At 41.3% G+C, this 25,233-nt stretch overlaps 1 protein-coding gene and 1 long non-coding RNA gene across 7 annotated transcripts in view; one reads left to right on the top strand and one right to left on the bottom strand.

Moving 5' to 3' along the window:
- The window catches only part of tnk2b (tyrosine kinase, non-receptor, 2b), a 70,430-nt gene that overhangs the window by 13,725 nt on the left and 31,472 nt on the right, over nt 1-25,233 (top strand). For 3 of the 6 annotated variants that reach the window (XM_087178123.1, XM_087178121.1, XM_087178124.1), the window contains exons 3-4: nt 9,670-9,884; nt 22,656-22,833. In XM_087178123.1, the coding sequence (XP_087034249.1) occupies nt 9,801-9,884; nt 22,656-22,833 (262 nt within the window). In that variant the 5' untranslated portion in view covers nt 9,670-9,800. Of the gene's footprint in view, nt 1-8,500; nt 9,885-18,364; nt 18,870-22,655; nt 22,834-25,233 lie in introns of those variants that run through there. The other 3 variants (XM_023421836.2, XM_087178122.1, XM_087178125.1) reach the window with 3 other exon arrangements.
- LOC147818218 (uncharacterized) lies at nt 16,527-18,270 on the bottom strand. The gene is made up of 2 exons (XR_015438189.1): nt 18,077-18,270; nt 16,527-17,802 (listed from the first exon to the last, which is right to left on the bottom strand). It is a non-coding gene; the product is annotated as an uncharacterized LOC147818218 (long non-coding RNA).

The raw sequence follows: 25,233 nt of genomic DNA, 5'->3' as shown, positions 1-25,233 counted from the left end.
CACACTTATTGTGTCCCTGTTTCTCACACAGTGACAAATCCACATTCAACTCTTTCATTTCAACAGACAGAGTGTGTCCATTGAAGCTTAAAACTCCTGAAAAGTATTAAATGATCCAATTTCAGGAATTAAAAGTTTGGAATTAAAATATTTTATGATGGCAGGATGTTTGTTTTGCTCTAATTTGATGAGAATGTGAGTAATATAACTGGTTTTAAAACGTATTACTGTGGTGGATGTTATAGATTTTAATGTTTGAACACTAACTCTTCTCAAAATGCCATCTGTCAGGATGTTTTCGGAGGCCGAGGCTGCTGTGTGGATAGAAATCATTCACTTTTTTTCACTGCCAAGCTAAAGGATAAACAACACACTTCTGCAGGCCATTATCAGTCCTGTGGAGGGATGTCTGCTTTTTCCAAAAATAGAAGAGGTTATGTCCCTGGAAGCTGCAGACAGACATTATGGAGAATTATTAACATGTAACCTGGTATCGGTTTGAGCAGACGTCTGCAGCCTTTCTTCATCTCTGCTGAATCACTTCACTTATTTACTATCTACTACAGTTTTTAACTGATATATTCTGTAGTCCAGTATATTTCCAATATAATTTTAAATCATATATGTGTTGAAGTCATATGTGTATCTTGCTTCAGACTTATCTTAATGCTTTAGACTGCTGTCTGCTCTTATTTGTCACCAGATACTATGAAATCAGGCCAAATCACAATTTAAAATGTGTTTTTGTTCTGCTCTCACTATCCCATAAAGAAACAACATTGAGCTCCATCCGCTGGGGAAAAGGCCTGGTTTGTGTTCTTGCACCTTCCTCATAAACAATGTGTGAAATCTGCTTTTAATGTTACTTTTTCTTCACACTGCCTCAGGCTGCCCCCATGTGGCCAGATAGAGAATTAATGATAGCGCCAGATAACTGCAAATCTGTCAGCAGCAGAACTTTATTCCCAGAGTACAATTTCCATTAAGAACTGTGACTGTGAACTTTTGCTTATTTAGCCAGATGGAATAGCTTTTTCCCCTGTACTGTATGTGACAGGTGGGAACCAGGAGAGAGGTTACATCATGTCTAACAATATGATATACTTGAAAGGATAACACTACTTAGTTGAGACTTGAAGCAGTTGTAAGATAGAGATAGAAGTAAGGCTGGATGACATGGTTGAAATAGATAAACAGTTATTAATAAAAGTAATTTTTTATATTAATATATATCACAATATGGTAAATGTCTGCAATATCTAATTAATCAAATGGAGAAGAGACGTTAATCATTGTTTGAATGTCAGAATTCAGTAAAATTATATATTATAAACTACTTGTATCTTCACAGTGTAATTATTACTTATAGTTGATAGTAGCTGTAGATGGTAATGTGCAGTTTAAATGGAAGGTACCATACACAGGATCTGTTGTGATTTCAGGGTTGTCATGTGAGCTGAGGGTGAGAATGAGTTAGTATGTTCTGTGTCACTTCAATGTCACCACACACACACACACACACACACACACACACACACACACACACACACACATAAAGCCCCTGGCATGACGTATGCGAGGCATCCAGATGGCAGTGACACAGAAAGCTTTAGCTTCTGATGATTTGCATACCTCATCACCTGTGACCTTGGCACTAACACACACACAGATTAAGTGAGACACTGGGACCCTCATCCCATCCTCCTGTCACCCTAATCCTGTCCTCTGCCGCTCCGCACGGCCCGGTGTTGGCCCGAAGGCTTTAGATCACCCTCTAAAATCCCACCTGTTTAGCCTGCAGGGACAAGGGAAAGCCAACACCACACTCACACTCACGTGCCGCTTCAACACTTCCTAGAAAGACAGCATGAGAGCTGAGGATTATATTGCAAGGGGATCTGTCTATCTTTCACTCTCTGTCACATTCACATAAAGGCGCACATGTATTCTGTCTTTGTCTCTTCATCTCTCTCACACACAGTCTACAGTGGATTTGTTGAGCGTGCCCGTCCCCCTCCGATTCAGATGAAGTGGAAATCTTTCTGGGAAAGGGGTGATGAGAGGGGATTTGTTGAGGATAACATTGCTCCTGACAACTCTGTATGAAATATTGTGCGTTCAACAGTAAATGGAAGTCATTAGGAGGTTTGACTCTGTGCCCAACCCTGATTGATCCCAGCCGAGTCCGCTGGTTTAGGGACAGGCTTTCATTCAACAACACGCTTTTCATTTAGTTTAGAGTTTTGGACTCTTTCAAGCTGTCCGCGGTCGTCTTTACGAGTACGATACTTGTGTCACGCATCACTCCCGTTTATTAGTCCCCGTATAGGAAGGTAATCTTTATGCTTACCACCCTCCTCATGGCAGCCAGTCAATAACAAGTAGATAAATAGACAAAGCAATTTATCTAAAAAGCATAGATCTTGCAGAGTTGAGATATGATACTGTTTTACACTGGGACTGGACAACATAAAGTAGTAGTAACCGACGTGCCACCTCTGTGATATAGCAAATGTATTACATCTTGTTTTCTATCGTCCTTAATGAGCACCATGCTACACGTTCCTCATTTTATTTATTTATTTATATTTTGAATTATTACTATTTTGGGCCCTTTGTGGCTTAATTACATAGCTTTAGTAGAGAAATGACAGGAAACAAGTGAGAGAGAAAATGGAGACAAAGGTTCCTGGTTCTTGTTTTGCGTCTCATCTCCTAAACCGTGGAGGCGCCCTCCTAATTAGATGGTTAATAGTAGAGAGATGCCAGGAAATGAGGCGAGAGAGAGAGAGAGAGATGAGAAACAACAAGCAAGAAAAAGTCTCATCAGATTTAAACCAGCGATGTTGTGGCTCGTGATCATCAGCACACCCCACAAAAACAGACAAGGCATAAAGTACAAAGCTTGAAATGGCACAAACTAAAGATTTAAGTTGCTCACATAAGAACAAAATTGTGGTTTTTGTAAAAACAATTTCTTTCGTTTTCTTTCTTCTTTTGTTATTTTTTATTATTTTAATTTTCTGAAATATTGTACATTTCGTAATATTATCTGAGATGTTCATGTACTATAACTTCCTTACTTTCTTAGTTACAATAGCTTATACATGGTTGTTGGTATTACTGCTGAAATTATTAAATGATTAATCAGTGAGTAAATCAACAGGAAAAATAATAATTTGATAAATTTGATTCATTTTCTAAGTAGTTTTCAAGAAAAACATTCATTCATCCTCTTCAACCTCTGCACGGAGGATTTGCTGCTTTTCCCATTTTTATATCATTATAAATTAAAAATCTTTACATTTTGAGGTATTGATCAAATGTAATTTAAAGATGTCAGCTTGGACTCTTTAGCTTCTACTACATTGTTTGACTATTTTTTGCCATTTTCTTGACTAAGAGATGAATAAAATGAAAGAAAAAATACCTCACAAATAATTACCGATTGTTAAAATAATTAGAGCTGCAATGATTAGGGATGCAATAATAATTTCCACTATCAATTAATCTGGTGATTATATGAAATATGAAAAATACTGTTTATTTTCTAGAGCCCAAGGTACAATCTGTATCCTAATGCTACCTAAAATATTCAATTTACAAAGACATAAAACAAGGAAAGCAGCAAATCTTCACATTTAAGAGGATGGAATGGGATTTAAGTTTTTGAAAATTCACGAAAAATCACGTTTGAACTTGAAACCTTAAGGTTTTTCAGCATATGGTGAGGATTTAGAGAGAAAAGAGGTTTAGTTGACTGAGAGCATGTGGATCAACACTCAGATTTTAGCCCTCTGTTCACTGTTAAAGCTTTTAAAGATAAAGATATAGGCAGAAGTGAAAGGAGCCACTGTACCATTTCTCCACAGTCCACACCCTGACCACAACTACATCAGCTTCCTCACTGGCCCGGTGACGTTTTTACTATGTCAACATTTCCTCCGGAGCCCTGACCTCAGCACAGTAGCAGAGTCATTGGTCAATCTTAACGTCTCCTTTCATATCGTAGAGCGGTGAATCGTCTGGCACCGCGTCTGGTCTGGCGTGTTTCACCCTCAGGTGAAGTCATCGCCTAAATCAACAACATTTGATCTCTGACCAGAAGCTGTGGGTGGGGGTTGTGACCAAGACCTATAAGAGGAAGTATTTCTTTCATATAGGTGCTGTTTCAGAGTTGTGGGCCCACATTGGTTGTAAATAGGATTCATGTGGAGTCCCAGGAAAAACAGGTCTGTAACCCATTTTAAGTTTAACTATGGTTCAAGAAACAAACTTTGAAGTATAAAACTTTAATTATATATTTAAAAACAAAATTTAATTTTGTTTTAATAGTTAGTTTTCTTTTATTAGTGAAATATTTGGCGAAACATAAGAATGTGTGGGAGTACAGGGTTGGATCGGCAAGACTTGGTTTGTGTTGACAGGGTAATGAGTTGTGGGATAGTGGAGGGTGACAGGGTTGGAGTCCAGGAGCTTGTGAAAGTACGAGAGAAAATCCTTCATTACAAACTGCCAGAAGGGAGTTGGACAGTTTTGCTGTTTAAGAAGCAGGAATGGCTCTAATGAAAAATACATTGTGCAACACGGGCAGTGCAGAGTTGAGAGTGGGCAGAGTTCATTGTTTTTGGCGCTTCATCCACACTTAGTCAGCATTCAATATCTCTAACTCTATCGTACTATTATCTATTATTTATTGCTGCAACCACAATCGCTTTTTATTGTTAATTAATCTGCCAGTTATTTTATTCATTAATCGATTAATTGTTCATTGACTGGAACCAGAGAACGTTCGATGTTGTCTCTGATGTTGGTGTGTGTCTCTTGAAAGTTATCCTGCTTTACTGCAGTGCTGGTTTAATGTCCGTATATGTACAGAAACTATATCTCATATACAGTGTATCTAATATACAACCAGTGTGTATCTGATGATTTTATTTTGTATTCTTAGAATTTAATCTTTAGTTTTTAATTTTCTCATTGAAACATATTTTAGTAGAGTGTGTCCCATTCATTTGTTGTTGTTGTTGTTGTTGTTGTTGTTGTTGTTGTTGTTGTTGTTATGGTAACAATAATATAACAATACCAAAACATTTCGACCATTTTCACTAATCATAATCTATAAAATGAAAAAATAAAGAAGACGACTGATAACCTTAAGGCCAAGTTGTTTCAGGATACCTGGGTGTTGTTTTGTCTGTAGATGATAATCTGAAGCCATCACTTTGGGCTGTGCTGATCTCATTTGTCGTTCTTTTTCGACTCCCGTGATCAATCAGTTTATTGAAAAACTGTGCGATGGATTCATCAATCGTCTTATTGTTTTAGAAAACGTTTGCTCTTTTGTTTCTTAACCTTGGATCCGCTGGTCAATAAAGATATAACATATGAACAATATATTCCGATATGATAAAGCTTTCAAAAGAAAATGTAATCATTTCCACAGAGCCATGACACACCGATAGATACAGTACACCATGACCACTTCTGCTGGGCTGTCTGGTTACTACCCTGATTATATTTCCACCCTGTGAGCCCCACATCAGTAGTAGACATCAGGGATTTCATCCAGCTCCTGGTCAAAAGCTTAACTGCTGCCTCCAGAGTCTACCCACCAATAGTCGTAAAGAGACAGGAGGGACCCAGGAGTCAGTCCTCTCAGTCTTTAAGGCCTCTTAAAGGGAGGGTTTGAACCGCCTGTGGCGATCGGGCTGGGAACACTGTACTGTTACACCCACAGCCTGTCTGCTTTGCCTCTCCACGCTCTCCATCATGGGGAAAGAGAAGGCGTTTACATGTTTTAACAGGCTCGGCTTTTACCTCCCCCCTGACACAAGGTGGCTGACGTCGCTGCTGGGGTCAAAGGTCACAGTCCCAGCATTTGGTTATTAAAGGGGTTTTCCAGGTTTCTGGAGGAGAATCTGTGAAATGTGGCCTGTAATGGAGGCAGAGAGGTCAGAGGTGAAGGTGTGGTGCTTTCTGAGTAACTAATATCTGTGGGAGAGTTTGAGCTATGTTTTTGAAAAGATTTGAACAGATACTATATAAAACAAAATAAAACATAAATCAATAACTATAATAAAACGGATTATGATAATAATACATTTATATATGGCAAAATAGAAAAAAAAGTTTAAAAACCAAATTCTAAAATGGCGAATGAAAGTAAGATCACGGGTACAAACGGCTGAAATGAGTTTCCTCCACAGGATGTCTGGGCTCAGTTTTAAAGAGAGGGTGAGGAGCCCTGAGTAGAGTCGCTTCTCCTTCACGTCGAAGGGAGCCCGTTGAGGTGGTTCGGGTATCTGGTTAGGATGCCTCCCGGGCGCCTCAAACTGGTGGGAGGCCCAGAGGTAGATATCTCATCTGGCCTGGGAACGTCTCCAGAGAGCGGGAGAGGGACGCCTAGACTACTTTGTTTGACGCGACCTAACACCAGATAAGTGGCAGAAAAGGGATGGATGGAAATTCTAAAATAAGGAGAAATTAGATGAAGCTTTGTGAGCCAAGAAGAATACGCAACATTAGTTTGAATGAACACACAGTGAATACTTTGGTACTAAAAGGAATGAAATATGGCATAAACAGGTCTGTATGGAAGAGGAAGTGTGTTGTGCAGGAGTCAGGAATATGTCAACATACCTCCTCTGGTAGAAGAAGCTATTCACCCTCGCCCTCTAGTCTTACCAACCTGCCAGGCAGTCTGTAATGGAGCGTGCTAACTTCATCGGGGGGAGGCGGTGGGCAGCAGTGACCCCACATGACACCACAGCTCAGCCCTGCTCCATTTATCATGGCCTGAATTGGCCAACATGTACCTCCTGTGTCTCCCTGTCTCCCCCCTGCTGCTCATCTTCTGTAAGGTGTTGATCTTTAATACTGTACTATACTGTGTATACTGTTGTTGATTGTTCATAGGTAACACATTCTTTATATGTAACAGTGCTGAGATCATAGTTTGTGATGTTGCACGTTACATCCCTCTCTGTACTTACTGTATTAAGTGTCCAAACCAGCTCTCTGTCACTTTTCATGAGAAACTGACGATCCTCTCGAAGGTGTCTCATTACAGGGTCTGTTGTTGTTTTATATTAAGTGTTGCTTTTTTATTGTGTCAGTCCCTGCACACGTCCAGCATGAGTTGAGGGAGTATGAAAAGGAAGCTTAGCTGCAGTGTGTCTGGATGTGTATCAAACAAATTCATTCACACTATGTGTGTGGGGTGACAGCTCTCATTGGCAGAGTGGCTGAGAGTCCAGTGTGATGAGTCCATGTTTCGTTAATTATATCGTTTACACAGGGACAGAAATAATGGACACGTAAGACAAAGACATATCTATAAACAGAGAGAGAATAAGAGGGCTAGCCTGGCTTATTTATGGGAGAGGGGATTTGATTGTATGCAGCACATATAAAGAGTATTATGTCCTGTGGTAAATGCAGGAATGCAGGTCTCTTTGTCGCTGTGTATTGTGTCCGGGTGCATGCACAGTTTTCATTTCACTAAGACTATTTGTTCTCCTGTGTTTGTGCAGACATGCGTGCATGTTTGTGTTTTTTTTTTTTTTTGCAAAGCAATATTGCGTGCCGCTCAGATGTGTGACAGCCGGCCTCCAGAAGAGCAGATTCAACAACAGAGCAGAGGCGGAGGAATGAGAGCAAAAAGCGAATGTTGCTCAGCGGCCTGCGAATAACTGGCCTGAGGACATCGACAGGACTGGAGTGGACTCAGAGAGAGAGAGAGAGAGAGAGAGAGAGCGAGAGAGAGGGGGGGGGAGGAGCGAGAGGTGGTGGAGGACGGGGAAAATGACAAGAGAGAGAAGAAAAGAAAGTAAGTGTTCAGGATGGAAAAGAGGAAAGAATAAAGGCTGGAAAAGAAGGTGTATCAGTGGGCGAGTACTGTCTGCTGTTGTTAAAGCTCTGCTCAGTGGCATCAGTGCTTGGACTGCAATGTTGCTAGTCACAATACAACTTGGGAAAGACCAGGAGGTAGTCACACACACACACAGACACACACACACACACACGCGCGCGCGCGCACACACACACACACACACACACACACACACACTATTCTTTTATTCTATTTTCCCCTCTATCCAGATGTCCACCCAGCAAGGATCCAGATGGCCTCGATACCCTCCCTATAGTGGAGGTGCTTTTGACGCACACACACATTGACACAAAAACACACAAAGCAGCATGGCCGTGTTTTTCTCCCTCTCAGAGGGAAGATTAACTCTCCTCATTAGGGCTCCCCCGCCTCTTGCCCTTGTCTCTCCTCCCCCTCCCTCCCCTGTCGGCCTGCATCGCTGTCATTGGCTGCTTCTCCCAGGACCACTGCTGACTGGAACGCCATGACTACAGGACACAGGAGAGCAGGGAGGAGGTGGGATGGGTTGATGTTGCCACGGTAATAGAGGAGGCGATCACTCACCAAATCATTGAGCCGGGGCTGAAATGGAAAAAAAAAAATTGTAGTGGGGGGGTGCGGAAAGCGGGTTAGAGGGTGAGGGACTGAAAAGAGGAGAGGAGAAGAAAAACAATAACAACAACAGCGAGGGATTAGGCATCGACTGAGCATTCAGGAAGTCCATTTAGCACAAAGCAGCGGTAAAAATCCTCCTAGAGTTTAGTCGCGATTGTCAGAGCTGAGCTGCCTGTCCAATTGGACAGCTGCTCAAGATTTGTGAGGAAAAAAACAGAAGCACACAAAGGAAGGATGAAATGAAACAGGTGAAAAATGAAATGCAGCTCCTGGACGATCTCGCCTCTTCACTGCTGTGATATTTCACTCCTGGCGATAAGGTGAGAGGAGGTAAGCCGGTCGAGGTGATGCCTGGGGCACAGAAATAGAAACGGAGAGAGGGGCATCGCTGGATATGAAGAGCATGCGTCAGCACTAAGGCAGGGCGAACAAGAGCAGCCAGAGAGAGAGAGACAGAGAGACACTTACAGCAGAGATGAGCGAGGTGGAGAGCGAGGTAGAGCGAGAGAGAGATTGAGGGTAGAGGTCATTATCACGGCATGAGATGGGACGACAGAAATAGAGCCTGCCGGATTTGTCACCTCCAGTGCCACACCTTGACTGCATCATCCCAGCGCTCCATCCTGACTGCAGCAGCTCCACAGAAGGGATTTCCTCGCTTCCTTCAGGCACAAGAAAACGATCAATAAATGAATTTGGAATGATCCTTTTTGAACCTGTGATGAAGATTCAAGCCACTGGCATGTGAAGGACTGTACTTTTTAAAAAGTGGATTGTCTTCTGTTTTTCAGTTGAGGGGGAAGAATCCCTGCCTGCACACAACAATGCAAAAATAAGGACTATGCTCATTCTGCTTCAAGAATTATTGTCAGCAGCTTGCCAGAGGAATTCATTTTTAAAATCAGTTTCCACGAGGAGGAGCACCTGTGTTTGTTACGGACCGGTCAGTCAGTGAACGCAGCGCTGTTACCGCTGTGTGAACATGAGGAACTCATTGTCCAGCCATTTTCAACGACTGCTGACTCAAACTAAATGAGGAAAGACAATGAAGAGTACAGGAGGTGTACAGCAACAGCACAGTTGGCTGAGTGATTAGAAATATTGTGCCAAGCTGTCTGAAATAATGCAACACTGTACTGTGACTGACATGCAGAATACTGTACTTGTCTTCCTAATGACAGTGTGGACCTCCGGGCAGGCTGACTGACCGACTGACTAAGTGCGTGGGTTGCTCACTGACTGGAGTTGTGGCTATCTGAGGACTTTGAGGACACGTAGCCCCGGGCAGATACCGGCCGGGTGGTGGAGCCCCATGATGGGGGAGACGGCGGAATACCAGAGACTACAAGAGACGTCAGAGCCTGACTACCAGCGCCTGCCCAGCGATGACGAAGAGGTAGACCTCTACAGTTCCCTTGATTATACAGTAGTAGGGATCCTGCCACACTGCTCTAGACAAACATGGATGACAGATAAACAGTGGGCACAAATTGCAGGAGGTATTATGAATCCTGTCAAAGGGAAATGAAAGGCTGTGAGATGATGCGAGTCTTTGTTGTGGTTGTTTCCATGGTACTGTACAGAAATTCATTTTAAATATGAATTATAATGAGTGTCTTTTGTTTTGGAAAAGGTGAACGTTGGTATCTGTTGTGGCAGCAACTTGATCTACGTTGTTTTACTTTTATCATGACTGTTTGTGTGCAGGTGTGAATTTGGATGTGCAGCATTTGGATGTGTGTTTGTGTCATTATCTGAAAAACACCTGGCGGCTGTTTTCCTATGACATCACTTTAACTCATCGGTCAACTCCAGTCTTTTCTCACTGCAGACATTTCAACATGACACAGTAAGAAAAGCACAGGTGTAAATAATGAAAATAATGACGGCTGAATTCCATTTAGTAGTTTTAACTTCAGTTTCAGGGTCCTGGTGTTGTGCATGCTGCCTCACACTGTCGTGATTGTTAATGTTAGTACCAACACCTGTACCACAGTGGGAGCACTGCAAGTGATATGTGTGCAGTGGATTATGTGAATATAATTCCACATCATAGATCTGAGTGCTCGTTCAGCCGTCACACACAATCAGCTCTTTTACACTCAGATGTCAACAATACCCTCCTCAACCACCACAACGCCCATCCACACCCTGCACTGCACTTCTCACCCACACACAAGGCCGGCCCCTGTGTGTACTGGGTTATTGAATGCAGAACCATGAGGTCATTGATGAAGTGCTGCCGAATGAGCACGGTGACAGGCAAAGTATGACATTTTATACCCTCCCACCTCTTCCGTAAAACCCCCACATCCTTTTGCGAACCCTGTGATGTCCTGACAGGCCTGTTCTTTCTTCGGGCTTGGATGAGGCCGGCTGTACCATTGTCGCTATGGTGTTTTTTTCCTTTTTCAAAAGATAAAAGGTTTGCAGAAATGCCCAACTCGGTGTGAGGCAAATTATAAATGTAACGTGTCCCACTCAGCACATATAACCTGGTCTGTTCACATGGAAATGTTTCTTTTGTTTGGTTTGCACAAGATGCTGAAGTGAAAATGTGTGTGTCGGTATATTCATTCGCAATATGGACCCGTTTAAAAAATCTAGACCAATAGTATCTCACGTGTTAAATGTGCAGTAATGATTAATATGTGATTCTTGCTGACTTTCAGTTTTGGATCAGGCTACTTTTTGGTGCCAAGCAAAATGTGTCCAAATACTGACAATCAAAAACCCAGAGCTGGCACTGAATACTTGTCTGAACTCTGTTTCTGATTTCATTTCCCCAATTTTATTGTTTTATTTAGGCAAAATTCTCTTATAATTGTTTGTGTTTAGAGAACATCTAATTTTTTGGGGGGTTTGATGTTCATTGTTGTTTTTTTGCAGAACCAAAACTACCAGTACCAAAACTCTGTGTCGGCACTAAACTTTCAAACAACACCCAGTCCTGCTCTCACCCAGCGTGCACTGTGATAGACTCCTTTGTGACCCTGCACGGGGTAAGCGGGTATAGAAAATACGATGGCTGGATGAATGTGTTGATCTGTGCAACAGTTTTAATGTCATGAATGTGGACTCTGTGTGTTTAGGGTCTGTGCGCTAGTTCAGCAGAGTTAAGCCGGTGGACGCTGCAGCTGTCCTGGTTGCTGGCGGCTGAATCAGATCAGTCTCTTTCTACAGCAGCAGCTTTGTGCTGAATACAGCGGTTTTCTAGTCTTGACGCACACAACCCTAACACACTGCATACAGCCACCTCAACTCCATCAGGACTCTAGAAAGAGATGTAAGTAGCTGGACGAAGGCAATAAGAAAAGATGGAAACGTCGGCTCTGTTCCTGCTTTGAAATGCAAACAACAATTTTATTCTTAAAGCTGATCCGTCCTGCTGTGTATTTCCCTTGTGGTGCACGAGGGGATTAGTGAGCTGGCCTTGCTGCTGTAGTTGTGCCACTACCCCTCACTGAGAATGCTGCATTGGTTCAGTCCAGGAGTGTTGTCAAGCATCTGCTGCATAATTTTTTCAAGCAGCAGAAATGGAAATAATAAATATTCTCCATTTATCTTATTGTAGCACATGTCCTAGATTTTTGTTTCACACACTCGACCGTCTGTAGGTCAATCCTGACATTTGACCGACTTTTTTCACTAACACCCTCCTTTCCCCTCTTTAACCAGCTTTGGGGATCAGAGAAGGGATGGCTTAGGATGGGTGTATTTCCAGGGTGGAGGCACTGTTGGCAGGTGTTGGTGGGGGTTGCTTTGGTTGTCTGGCATCATGCATATTAAGCCCAGCTACCAAAACAACCTTTGTTGACAAAAGGCGACACACATGTTGTGTGTTGGCCGGGAAGCAGCCTGTTTGTATCCAGAGCTCCTTTCATTCCCACAGTCCGCTCTCCTCCATGTTGACACTCACCACCACATACTGCCTCTCCTTTGTGAATGATGAGGTGCTGTGGATGGTGAAGGGATTTAAGGAGAGTATAAAAGCCAGACTCTGGCAGAGGGTTACTATCTGTGAGATCACGAATGACGCATCTCTGTCTGTCTGTGCATGCAGGCCTCCGTCAGAGGCATTGTGTGTGCGTGTGTGTTTGTATAGATGTTTTGCTTGCAGAGTTGTAATAGGGATTAATCATGTTTGTTCTACTACTCCTTCACTGTACTCTGCCATTTTCTGGCATCCGAGACCAAACCACAGACTGATTTTTGCCACCAAAAGGTTGCAACTCATTTTAGAAATGCACTGGCAGCGTGTCCACCCGTATCCACTAAGCTATCTTTAATTCCCAACACTGTACGTCAGTGTGGATCCAGCCAATGTGAGTGCATGCCTCTGCATGCCTGTGTCTGTGTACAGTGAGCATCATATTACAGAATCAAGCTTAATGCGTGTGTGTGTGTGGGTCTGTCTTTGTGTGTGTGTGTGTTGCAGTACTCAGACATAATGCAGACCTCACACAGAGCTTTGTTCTTCATAATCTCATTAGCCAGCAAGCGACTAATTTGATGTCAATTCATGATAATACAATCTACACGGTCAGACATTATTCCAGTTGTACAGCTAGTGAGTCATACTACTCTGTGTGTGTGTGTATGTGTGTGTGTGAGTGTGTGTGTGTATATGCGTGTGTGCACAACAGGGAGATGGAAAGAAAGAGAGGGAGATGAAGGCCAGATAGGAGCAGCTAGACAGGGCAGCAGTCGGTGCCTCATTGTGAGTGTGAGGGTCCAAACAAATCAGACACCAGAGACATAGTGCAACAGAAGGGTTTTTATTTGGGATTTAAATGTCCATGGGAATCAAACCACTTTAAATTAATATGAACATATTGAACAACTGAAAAGTGTAAAGTAAAGCAGCTCTTTCTAGATTCCTATTAACTGAGGTCCACAACAGAAACTCGGCAAGAGGCATCAGCAACATCAGTTTCCCAGTCTGAGTCTTATCCTGTTTATCTTATTTAGCATTTACATGAAACATGTAAGTTATGTAAGTTTTTCATGTCTCTATTTACATAATCATCATGGTATCTAAGTTTCTGTTTGTCTGTGTGCAGATGTGTTTTTATTCCTGAACATCTCTCGGCCGCTCACATCTGAACCGACTGAGTGAGAAGAGCACAGTTTGGTGTCTGGCTGTTTGAACTCTGCTGCATTCTGCACTGTGCTGGTTTTTCTAACTTATGACAGTCAATGGGAAAAAGAGAGTGATAATACAGTTTATGATCTGCGTTACCAAAGTCAGACTTGCCCTTTATTTCTGAATACTGACCATCATTAGATAATTTAAAGTCACATTTGTTTTGCTGAGCACTGTAACTACTACATGACTTGAGTCAGTGAGGTTCCTGTGAGCACGGCAGAGAACAATTAGAAACCCGGATCAGGTGTTTACATGTCACAGTGTCCTGGTTTCTGTTGGAGTGCTCCAGGTAGCATATCCAGTGGTGCTGGAAGTACAATATCCAAATCGCAGGAGTTGCAATTTCTTCGATAACTGAGCCTTCTGGTTCTACAGATATGCGCCGGCCTACAAATAATATTCTCCAGACATAAAGGAACATGATTGTGAGGTACAAGCGCCAACAAAGATCACATCCTCATTCAAATGAGAAACAGCTCCAGTTGCCCTCAGTCTATATTATTTTCAAACAGAGTTCATATTGAACAACACATTAAGTTACTAGCGTTCTGAGCTACTCTGCCTGTAGTACATACTCAACGTTAAATCAATGCCAAATCAGGACACAGGTGACGGACAGACAGAAACTAAGGCAGCCACGTATTAGTCATGAAACAGTTTGTCCCTGTTTAACTTGTAAATGACTGTGAATGTCACCTAATGACAGAAAGGCGGTGAAATAAAAAACTAAGAGACGTGATTGGGCCTTCACAGTGCGTGAGTGTCATTGCTGACTTATAAAATATAGAGGCTGGGCTTTATAGTCATTGTAGTCATCACTTATAACTTACCCGCTGCCTAATACCTAAATATATAAGTAGAATCAATATGAAGCACAATATAAATAGCAGTCAACATAACAGTGAGTCAGGTCACTCACCACTCCTCATAGTGAGATTTGGTGCCACCTACTGGTGTCTCAGTGGAGCTGCAGATTGACTTACTGACCATTAATCGTATTGGTCTAATCTCCTTAGTCGGGAGGCAGCTGACAGCGCTCTGACACATTTGTTCCATTGAATTTTAAACCTACCAAGCATCAGTGTAACTCAGATACCTGACGCTCTTCTGTACAGTAACCGATGCGCTGTCGCACATTCAGCGTGATGCTTCATGAAACGCACAGTACCTTCTGTTGTCATCACCATGTTCCCTCCTGATCACGATCTGCCTGTCTGGAGTGATTTTTAAAGTGTCGTCTTGTCCAGCTTCATTACTGTCTGCAGCAGATAATGCCAGAGTCAGCACACACACACACACACACACACACACACACACACACACACACACACACACACACACACACATTATGGAAAAGGCTCATTTTCACTCAAGTGATCAGATTTTGAATTCACTCATGAATAAGTTAAAGGATCATTTACAGACTCATTGTCCAACTGCTGACTTGAAGGAATGTGTGCTATTTTTATGTCATCTGTTTCATAGTCATGTGAGTTACATAACTGTTCATTTTCCTATTTTTCTTAGCCATAAAGTTGAATTTACTTGACCCGTTCCCTTGTAAAGTACATTAGCCAACTTAGATCTTGTGGACTTCAGGGAATTTTTAGGCCATTAATGGCATAACTCACTCCAGGGAGTTGTGTGTCCAGACTGTGTGCGTGCACATATGTGGTTTCAGAGTGGGAAAAGAGAGGAGGAAAGGGTCGCGGCTTTTTCCCCTCCTGTCCTGTCACATCCCATGTGCTTGATGATGTGGAGCTAGATTCATGACGTCAGCTTTGTGTCTGAGTGACTGTGGGAATGAGACAGCTGATGGAGTCTAAACAAGTCCACCAGGCATTCACAGTGAAACTCTTTAAATAATGGACAGTGGACCAGAGATGCCCCTGAGCTATTGCTCATAAAACGTGTGTGAAAGAAAAATAAAAACTCTGCAGAGACCTTTCAATGCAGCACGTGTAAGGGGAGTGTTAGGGCTTTGTAGCTGTATGTGTGACGTGTTTGTGATATAAACTCATTCTTTCTTTAGGTGTGGATAACTTACAAGTTTTCTTTCAGAATTTGATTTTAATTGTACAATACAACCAAAAAATCTCACGCAGTGTCGTTCACTTGGACTCGGACTTGGACTGTGTAGTGATAAACAACTACTCTGACAGGCCGACTCCAACTCTAGGTGCTCTATAGTATGTTGAGGCCGGTAGGCGATCACATACAGTAGAAGTAAAAAAAACAAACTACTCATACATCATACACATTATACACTTATATATCCATACCTATACATTATGACCATGAGGACAGTCCATTGTTGAGGTCATACCTACTCATACAAGAGCCGGAGTACAGATCTTTTGTTTTCATGTTTTTCCTCTTACAGTTATTTTGCCATAAAAGCTCCCTGGAATTTATTTAATCTGGTTTATCTGATATTAGTGGTCACATATGCAGTGGAACATACTGCGGTGTTGATATGCATTGCTCTAGCCCAAGTAATAATACATTTTGTCACCTGATGCTGAATACTTGCCATTTTTCATTCCTTTGTTCTGACCAAAATTAGTCTGGACTACTTTGAACTAGGGCAAAAGGGATAATTAATCTAGGTTACTGTCATGTTTGATATGACATTTTGATTAAAGTGTTTTAATTTAGACACTAATACAATGTTTCCAGTGTTCTTAGATCAGAGTATAAATAGCTTGTAATAGTATACCCTAAAAGCTTAATGCACAGATTAGCTCTTTTTTGAATGATCGCTCCTGGGTCAGCTCGCGTCATAGCAAACCGGATACCTAGAAAAAACACTGCTAGTCTTGTTGTGAATGGAGGCACGTAGACACAGACGAACACCAACAAATCAAAGCCATAGTAGACGGCATCACATGCTCCTCACAAATGTCTTTAATCAAAGTCAGATGCTTCATGACAACAACTCCCATTTTGTTGATGTTTTCTCTTTCCTTTCCCTCCATGACTCCCCTGTCTGCTCACCTCCCTTCCTTCCTCTAGAAAACGTCCTAATTAAAAGCAGTGGAGGGTGGCAATGAATGAGAGGGAGGGAGGGAGAGAGAGAATGAGCAGAAAAATACCCAAAGTGAAAATCAAAAGGCCAAGTCAAATCCTGAATAGATTGATTAACTATCAAAGAATAAAGAAAACCAATGAGCAGAGGGAGAAGAAACCTGTGAAATAGGGAAATCCAAAGTTGAATAGTGTCTGCTGAGAGACAGAGGGAGAGTGGGCTTGGTACTTAATGGGTCTGAAAAGCAGCTGGTAAGGGTTTGTTTAGTCAGCAGAGTGGGAGAGAGATAACATTTTTGGAGGATTAGAGGCAGGAAATAAAAGGCAGCACCAAATAAAGAAGAAAATGCAACGGGTTGGCCAGACCCAGGGGAGGCAGGGGAGACGGGGTTAATAAAGGAGTGAAGAATAGCGAGGAAAAGGGTGAGGGCAGGAGGTACTTTAAAGATCTAGATTGCATTTGATTGTAGAACCGCAGATAATGATTATTTTCATTATCAATTAATTTTGCTGCAGCTAACAATTATGTTTTTACGTAAAATGTCAGAAACAAAATTCCTGCAAAGAAAACCGTCTGGCACTGCCATCTCTGCACACAAGGCATTGGAAGCTCAGACTGTTCTCGTACACAAATGTACTCGTACTAATGAAATTAAATCTTTTTTAATATTTCACAAGAAATTGAAGAGAAAAAAAATCATTTGTAGAACGGGAATATCTTCATTTTTACATTTATGATCCCTTACATAATTACACAATCAGTGTGTTATTTGGCAACTATAAAGAGCCTTTATCCCCAGATTGTTGTATCAGTCACAGTCAGTGGTTTCAGTGACAGTGACAGTCAAAAGCCCAAAAAGACACATTTCTTCACCATGGTGAATTTTAAAATAAGCATGTGAGAGATGAGGAAAGAGGGAATAGTGGAGAAGAGGAAGGAGTGGTTGTGTGTGTGTGTATGTGCATGTGCATGTGTATGTGTGTGTTTGGAGGGTTGCATCACAGGAAACAAGCTCTCCATCCTGCAGTTGAATGTAACCCTTTGGCCCTGAATCAAATGCTCCTCCGGGCTGAATACCATGAAGCCTCTGTCCTCTGCACCACGCACTGCTCTGCACTGCATGGACCGTCTGACTGCCTGCAGGAGGGGGGAGGACAGACAGACAGGGTGAGGAGTAGAGCAAGGAAAATAACAGCAGGAGGAGGTAGGAAAAGGGGGTACATGGGGGAGAAAGCGGGAGGAAACACCACAACCGAGTGAGGATCAAGTCAGGAAATAGGAATATGAACACTCAACATACATCAAAAGCACATAAGCTGGCTGTAAACAAACATACAGCATTGTTATCTGAAACCACATAGACACACATCTTCTTGTGCCCTAAAATGTGAAACCAGAGACGCTCACTCACACTGACTCTCATGTCTCTGCTGCCTGCCCGACTGGTGAGCGATTGAATCTGGGAGAAGTCGCTCCTATTTTTAGCCCCACGCTCGATGGAAGGATGGAAAAGCAAACAGACAGTAGCTGCACGAGCAAAGACAGAGAGAGAACGAGAGAGAGAGAGAGAGAGAGAGAGTCTGTATAAGGGAGAGAGAGAGGGAGTGAAAGGAAGGGAGGAAGGAGGAGGAGTGACTTATTTGTCTGCAAGTTCTGCAAGTTTGGATCACTGACTCATTGCTGTCTCAGGAGGACACATGGCTGGACTGGGCAGAGGGCAGAGCTGGGAGGCTTTCTCTCCTACAAACAGCAGCTCATAATCATTCCACAGCCTGTTCTCACATATTATAATACTGTTTGAGTCTCCTCTGCACCCTAAAGTGCTACATGAATGCCTCTTTGCCTTCTTGAGGGATCCGAAGGTAAAGAAGGGGCTTACAGGAGGATTACCCCGCCATGGAATGTTGTAGACTTGCGAACCGGATTGTTGGAAGTTTTTCTTCCCCCTCTTGGGTTCAGAGCTGCGGGTCTGGATCCGAGGAGCGTGTGCGCTTCTTAGAATTCCCTCAGAGACTGGGAACGTCAAACTGGGCGGACTGTTGCTCTGGTAATGGTTTAAAAGACGAGCAGACAGCTCTGGCCATTTAAACGTGCACACACATTTTTTTGCACCTACACTCATCCAGACGAAGGAATTCAGGATGCGACGCTTTGACAAGCTGAAAAAGTCATTCCCCTTCCTGGCCCACTTTCACGTATATCGAGTAAGTCTGGTGTCTGTCTGATGTCTGCTCTGCCTGTCCACTCATTTCATTCTTTGGTAATATGACATGGATAGTTGTAACTATAGTCAGGATCATGTGGTTTACTCAGATGTTAAAATACAGCATTAGTATCATGAAAATGGTATGGTGGAGGTCAGTGGTGTGTGTGTGTGTGTGTGTTTGTGTGTGTGTGTGTGTGTGTGTGAGTGTGTGTGTGTGCGTGCGTGCGTGTGTGTGTGTGGACTCACCAGCTGTACTGAGGCTGTCCGCTGGGAGGGTTGTTGTTATTGTAGCAGGATGTTAGAGCGGAACAGATCTGATACAGGACATGGCTTTGGCCAAGAGATGTGTGTGTGTGTGTGTGTGTGTGTGTGTGTGTGTGTGTGTGTGTGTGTCTGTGTGTGTCTGTGTGTGAGTGCATTTCTCCACCACCATGAGGAATGAGTTCAGGACAGAGGCATGTCTCAGTAGGGAAATCATGTTGTTTCTCTGCATATAAATTCCTACATCCCTCCTTCCTCCCGCTGTGTCATACTTGTTGTTTCTATCTTTGTGTTTTTTTTTTTCCTATATTCTCTAGTAGTTGATGTAGACTTTTAGTGTTTATTTAAAAAAAAAAAAAGAACCCTTATTGTAACATTGCATGTTCCTTTCAAACCCCCCCCCTCCATCGCCACAATTTCTAGAAATAACTCTACAGGACGCCAGGTCCTGGTGGATTCCTCAGAGTCCTTCCATAAGTCACACCTAATGGTTTGAACATAACATTCCTCCTGCTGACCTCGCACCTCCATGATGTGCATCTTCCTCCTTCCTCTTCATCCCAGTAAAGGAGAAGTCGAGATTACAGCCTGACCGATTTAGCAGTCAGTCGATTCTATCGGCTGATATTGGCTTATCACCAATATATTGGTATTGGCGTATATGGTGTCAAACATTAAAACTTTTTTTACAGAACATAATGCAGAAAAAGATGCTTGAGGTTATTTGGTGTCATCACATAGTATGTCCAGCACAGCGTGTGCCCACTCCATTGTTTACAATAATCTCATGCTTATCACATCTGTTTGCTATGTTAGCGAGATAGCTAGCCAGCCGTCATTTGTCGCTACAGTCAGTAATGTAGCATCTGTTGAGTGTTGACTTCAGGCACATTGGTACCTAGTTGGTGAGATGCAATGCTGAAAAGTAAATAAACAACATCCCCATCTTTAACTGTTTGTGACTGTCACACATTCACAGTGAAATTACATGTTTTAATAAGCAAAAAAAAAACTTTTCTGATTGGTGGTTAATCCATTCAAATAATGGTTTGGAACAAAGCTGTAGCATGAATTTCATAGCAAATTCGATATACTTCACTCATTATGTTCTCGTGAACAAAAATCCAGTATCGGTCAGGCTCTAGTGAAGTAGAATCAAAATACATATGACAGTATCTACGCCTCACCATTTTTCTCTGAAAGTGTGTCACAGCCTGTTTCAAGCACCTCTATTAATGGATGTATGACACCTTATTTCCATGCAGCACCTGTCTCATAACAAACTGTAAAGTGGAGGATATATATGCCTGTTTAATGAGTTTTGTAAACTAGTTAGCAAGTTGACCGAGATATATGATATAAGGGCTTTTAGCAACTTGGTTTTGACCCCTCATGCCTCAGATATGAAACTGCCATGGAAAAAGGCCCGAGAGGAAGCTGACTTGCGTCTTTAGCACCGTCCAGTGAAATAACACTTGAATGTTGACTGCCAGGGAAGATCAGACTCAGAGCTGTTTTGTGTAGGATAAGGGGAGTAATAGTTCATAGTTTGCGCCCCATAGAGGAATATGTTGTACTTCATACAAAAATATATACATGTTGGCTTGTTTAGATTTCATCAGGGAAAATTTGAGTTTTAAACTCTACTAGCTGTAATGTGAACTGCAAATCAAATAAACATGACAAACAGTAAGAGAGCCTTTGGCACAGCTTAGCGTGTAGTGATCCAGCCAAACAGACTGTTGTATCATCTTTCTCAGGGTAAGGGTCAGGCATGATGCAGCAAAATGCAAAATATGGAAATGGATTCAAATGACTGCAGCTGTAGTTAATCCTAAAGCCACAGGCATTACCAGACCTCATTTTACCCTACATCTCCCTACAATGACTCCAGGCTCTTACAGGTTATTATATTAAATTAGTTATTTACCCGCTATGTAGTAGTACCTGTCATTTCTGCTTATTTCTGAGGATTTCTCTCCAGGCTAAGATCAAAGAAGATTCTTACAGTGTGAATTTTTAACAGAAACAAGTGGACAAAACCTCTCTCTGACTCAGAGAGAGCCAAAGCTGCATGCGTGGACATTGCTAAAGAGATATCATCTGACCCACTTTTATGTGCATAGCGATGAATTTGTATCAGGATAGGGACATCTGGATCCCAGCAGATTGGCTTCAGTCAGACTTTGCATCTAAAAATTATGGAAAATACAGGAGCACTGATTCTGAGAAGGCATAGTAGATATGCATATGTTCACTCTTTAGGGGTTGGTCACATGTAAACGGTATTTTTTATGGCCCAACATTGAGTGTGTATTTGTATGTGTGAGAAAAAAAGATCTCAGGTCACAGTCATTAAGCAATAGGAAGTGACCTCTAACCAAGCCCATTAACTAGTTTAAATGACAGAGAGGAAGCTGTGACCCTTCTGACTCTTTTCTCTGGACCATGTCACCCAGCACAGGAAGTTCCTCATTCAGAGTCTAATTACTACTCAGTGGAGTGACCCCTACGCCCTGGAGCATCCACCCTAAAGGTCTCCCTGTCAATCTCTGCAGATTAGGAATGTTTGTCATATTTGTGTTGATTAGGTTGGTTTAAGGGTTCACGTCACCTTTGAGACAGGGAATAATACTCTCAGTCTCAATATAATCAGTATAAGCAGGTGTAACAGAAAAGTAGATCAGCTCTTCCAAGATCTTTCTTGCTTTTATGCTACATTCAACTACAGCATTTCAACTAAAAGTGCTATGAAGATGCTTATCAGGATTTAGGATTAATTTCAGATACATTTTGTGTTAGTTTTGGCTGGTTACGTCAAGCAGACATTGATCGATGATGTTTTAAGATGCAGTGTTGTGTTTTGACATTGAAAATTGATGGTTTGACTCAGTGTTATATGTGAGGGATGTAGTATCTACTGTACATTGTGGTCAGATTGTTTAGGAGACTCTCGTTTGTCTTTAGTGACACTTATGGAAACCAGATGTGCACTGTTCATCTTGTGTAACTCTGCTGTAAGACTGTGATGTAAGCAAACTATCTACAAGGCTGCGAAAAATATAACTCTGTTTCTAGAGATAATGTATTTAATGTATTTTATATAAGTGGTTTATTAACACCATAGTGATGTAGGATCTGTCTAATAATACCTTGTACATTTGGCTGCTTGCTCTGTGTGTCCTTGTTTATGTGCTGTCAATTTGGGCAATGTCTGTGTCTGTGCATGTGTGTGTTTGAGTGTATATTCATGTTACCTGTTAGGTATGTGGCCTGTAAATGTCAATGTCTCAGCATCTAAGCAGGAATTTCAGTGTGCTGTAAACAATTACCGGGGGGGCACACAATGGCTCTGAGTTCAGTTTCCTCTTCTTTTTTTTTACAGAATAGAATGGTGACTTTCTCTCTTGACTTATTTTGCAGATTTGGCACCAAGAATTGAGAAAACTGTCAAATGAATATTGAATATTGAATGGCTTAAACTCAGTTTCCTCTATTCTGTGTGTGTGTATGTTATTTGCAGAAACTGGGCAGTAGCATGCAGTCTGAGGAAGGCACAGAATGGCTGCTGGAGCTGCTGATGGAGGTGCAGTTGCAGCAGTACTTCCTGCGGATCCGAGATGACCTTAACGTTACGCGGCTGTCACATTTCGACTATGTAAAGAACGAAGACCTAGAGAAGATCGGCATGGGTCGACCTGGTGAGACTGTGTGTGTGTTTGTGTGTGTGTGCAAGTTTTTGTTGTGCTGAAGTCACATATCAGAGTTTGTTTTTTTGCAGATGTTTGTTTTTGCGTAATTGTGTATCCAGTTTACCCGAGAGCTGAATTCTAGTTCAGTTCTGCTGGGATCCTGAAAAGACAACATCACATATGAATAAGTTGAGTACTAGCTATTACAGCTCAGCTCCTCACCCAGCTGGTAAACTCCCTTGTAGGCCTGAAAAATCTATATTTTATAATATCTCAGTGAATTCAGGTAATAGCCTGTGACGTACCTGATGGCAGCCTCCCTGTCCATATTGCTCTCAAGAGACTGTTGTCCTCTCTTTCTCTTTCTACATGTTGCTTCCTCGCTGCTTTTTAACCACACTAGGTGCATGGCCCTAAGGATCGCAATGTTGGTGTGTCAATTTTGACATTCTTGGTTCTCAGAGGATGAATCCTAGTGACTTTAGTGATCAACTGACTTTTCATCTAATGCCACCATGAGGATGACGTTTTTATAACTTACTATACTATGACGTTTTTTGAAATTTTTTTGCCTCACTATATAGTGACGTTTTTATGCCTTACGTTATTTTTATGCCTTACTATACTATGACATTTTTTGACATTTTTTACCTTACTATATTAAGAGTTTTTGTACCTTACTATACTATGTTATTTTTATGCCTTACTATATAGTGACGTTTTTTGACGTTTTTACCTTACTATGACGTTTTTATCTATTACTACAATAAATTCTAGAGAGGGAATCTTGGTTGTTCAGTGGTCAAAGCTCTTTCCTTTCAGTCAGAAGGTTGTGGGTTCAAATTCTGGGCTTGGCCTATCTTACTGTACTATGATGTTTTTATGCCTTACTATACTATGAGTTTTTTTGACATATTTTGCCTTACTATACTATGACGTTTTTTGAAATTTTTATGCCTTCCAATACTATGATTTTTTTTTACATATTTTGCCTTACTATACTATGACGTTTTTTGAAATTTTTATGCCTTCCAATACTATGATGTTTTTTAACATTTTTTGCCTTACTATACTATGACGTTTGTATGCCTTACTATAATATGACGTTTTTTGACATTTTTTGCCTTACTATACTATGATGTTTTTTTGCCTTACTATACTATGACATTTTTATGCCTTACTACAATAAGCTCTTGGAACGTTAAATTGGTGTTTCAGTTGTCAAAGCTCTTGCCTTTCAATCAGAAGGTTGTGGGTCCAATCCTGGGTGTTGCCTACCTTACTATGCTATGAAATTTTTTGCCTTATTATACAATGACGTTTTTATGCCTAACTAGAACTATGACGTTTTTTGCCTTTTTTTAATGCCTTCCTATACCATGAATTTTTTTTGCCATATTATACTATGACGTTTTTTGACTTTTTTTTTGCCTTACTATACTATGACGTTTTAGGAGATTTTTTGCCTTACTATACTATGACTTTTTTTGACATTTTTTGCCTTGCTATACTATGAAGTTTTTTTTTACTTTTTTTGCCTTACTATACTATGACTTTTTTTTTACATTTTTTGCCTTGCTATACTATAACGTTTGTATGCGTTACTATACTATGACGTTTTGTGACATTTTTTGCCTTCCTATACTATGACTTTTTTTTGCCTTACTATACTATGACATTTTTATGCCTTATTATACTATGACGTTTTTTGCCTTACTATACTATTACTTTTTATCCCACACTACATTAACTCTTGAAGGGTGTGTTGGTGGTTCAGTGGTCAAATCTCTTGCCTTTCACTCAAAAGGTTGTGGGTTCAAATCCTGGGCTTACTATACTATGAAATTTTTTGCATACTATACAATGACATTTTTTGCCTACTATATTATGATGTTTTTTGCTTTGCTATACTATGACCTTTTTGGACATTTTTATGCCTTACTATACTATGATGAATGATTTAGATGAGTGTGAAGGAGAGAGAGAGAGAGAGAGAGAGAAAGATAAATATAATACCTGTGAGTTGGACTGTGACGTTTTTTGACGTTTTTTTTGCCTTCCTATACTATGACATTTTTATGCCTGACTATACTATGATGATTTTTGCCTTACTGTACAATGACGTTTTTTCACATTTTTTGCCTTGCTATACTATGAAGTTTTTTGACATTTTTTGCCTTGCTATACTATGACTTTTTTTTTACATTTTTTGCCTTGCTATACTATGACGTTTTTTGACATTTTTTGCCTTGCTATACTATGACGTCTTTTGACTTTTTTTGCCTTACTATACTATGACTTTTTTTTTTTATTTTTTGCCTTGCTATACTATGACGTTTTTTGCCTTACTATACTATTAAGTTTTTTGAAATTTTTTTTGCCTCACTATATTAAGACGTTTTTTGCCTT

The sequence above is a fragment of the Seriola lalandi genome, unplaced genomic scaffold (genome assembly GCF_002814215.2).
Source record: "Seriola lalandi dorsalis isolate HSWRI2012SDOR001 ecotype SW California unplaced genomic scaffold, Sedor1 jcf7180002054677, whole genome shotgun sequence".
In the NCBI taxonomy this organism is placed as follows: domain Eukaryota; kingdom Metazoa; phylum Chordata; class Actinopteri; order Carangiformes; family Carangidae; genus Seriola; species Seriola lalandi.
Note: the sequence above shows the minus strand (reverse complement) of the source record. Positions and strands in the feature narration are given on the sequence as shown.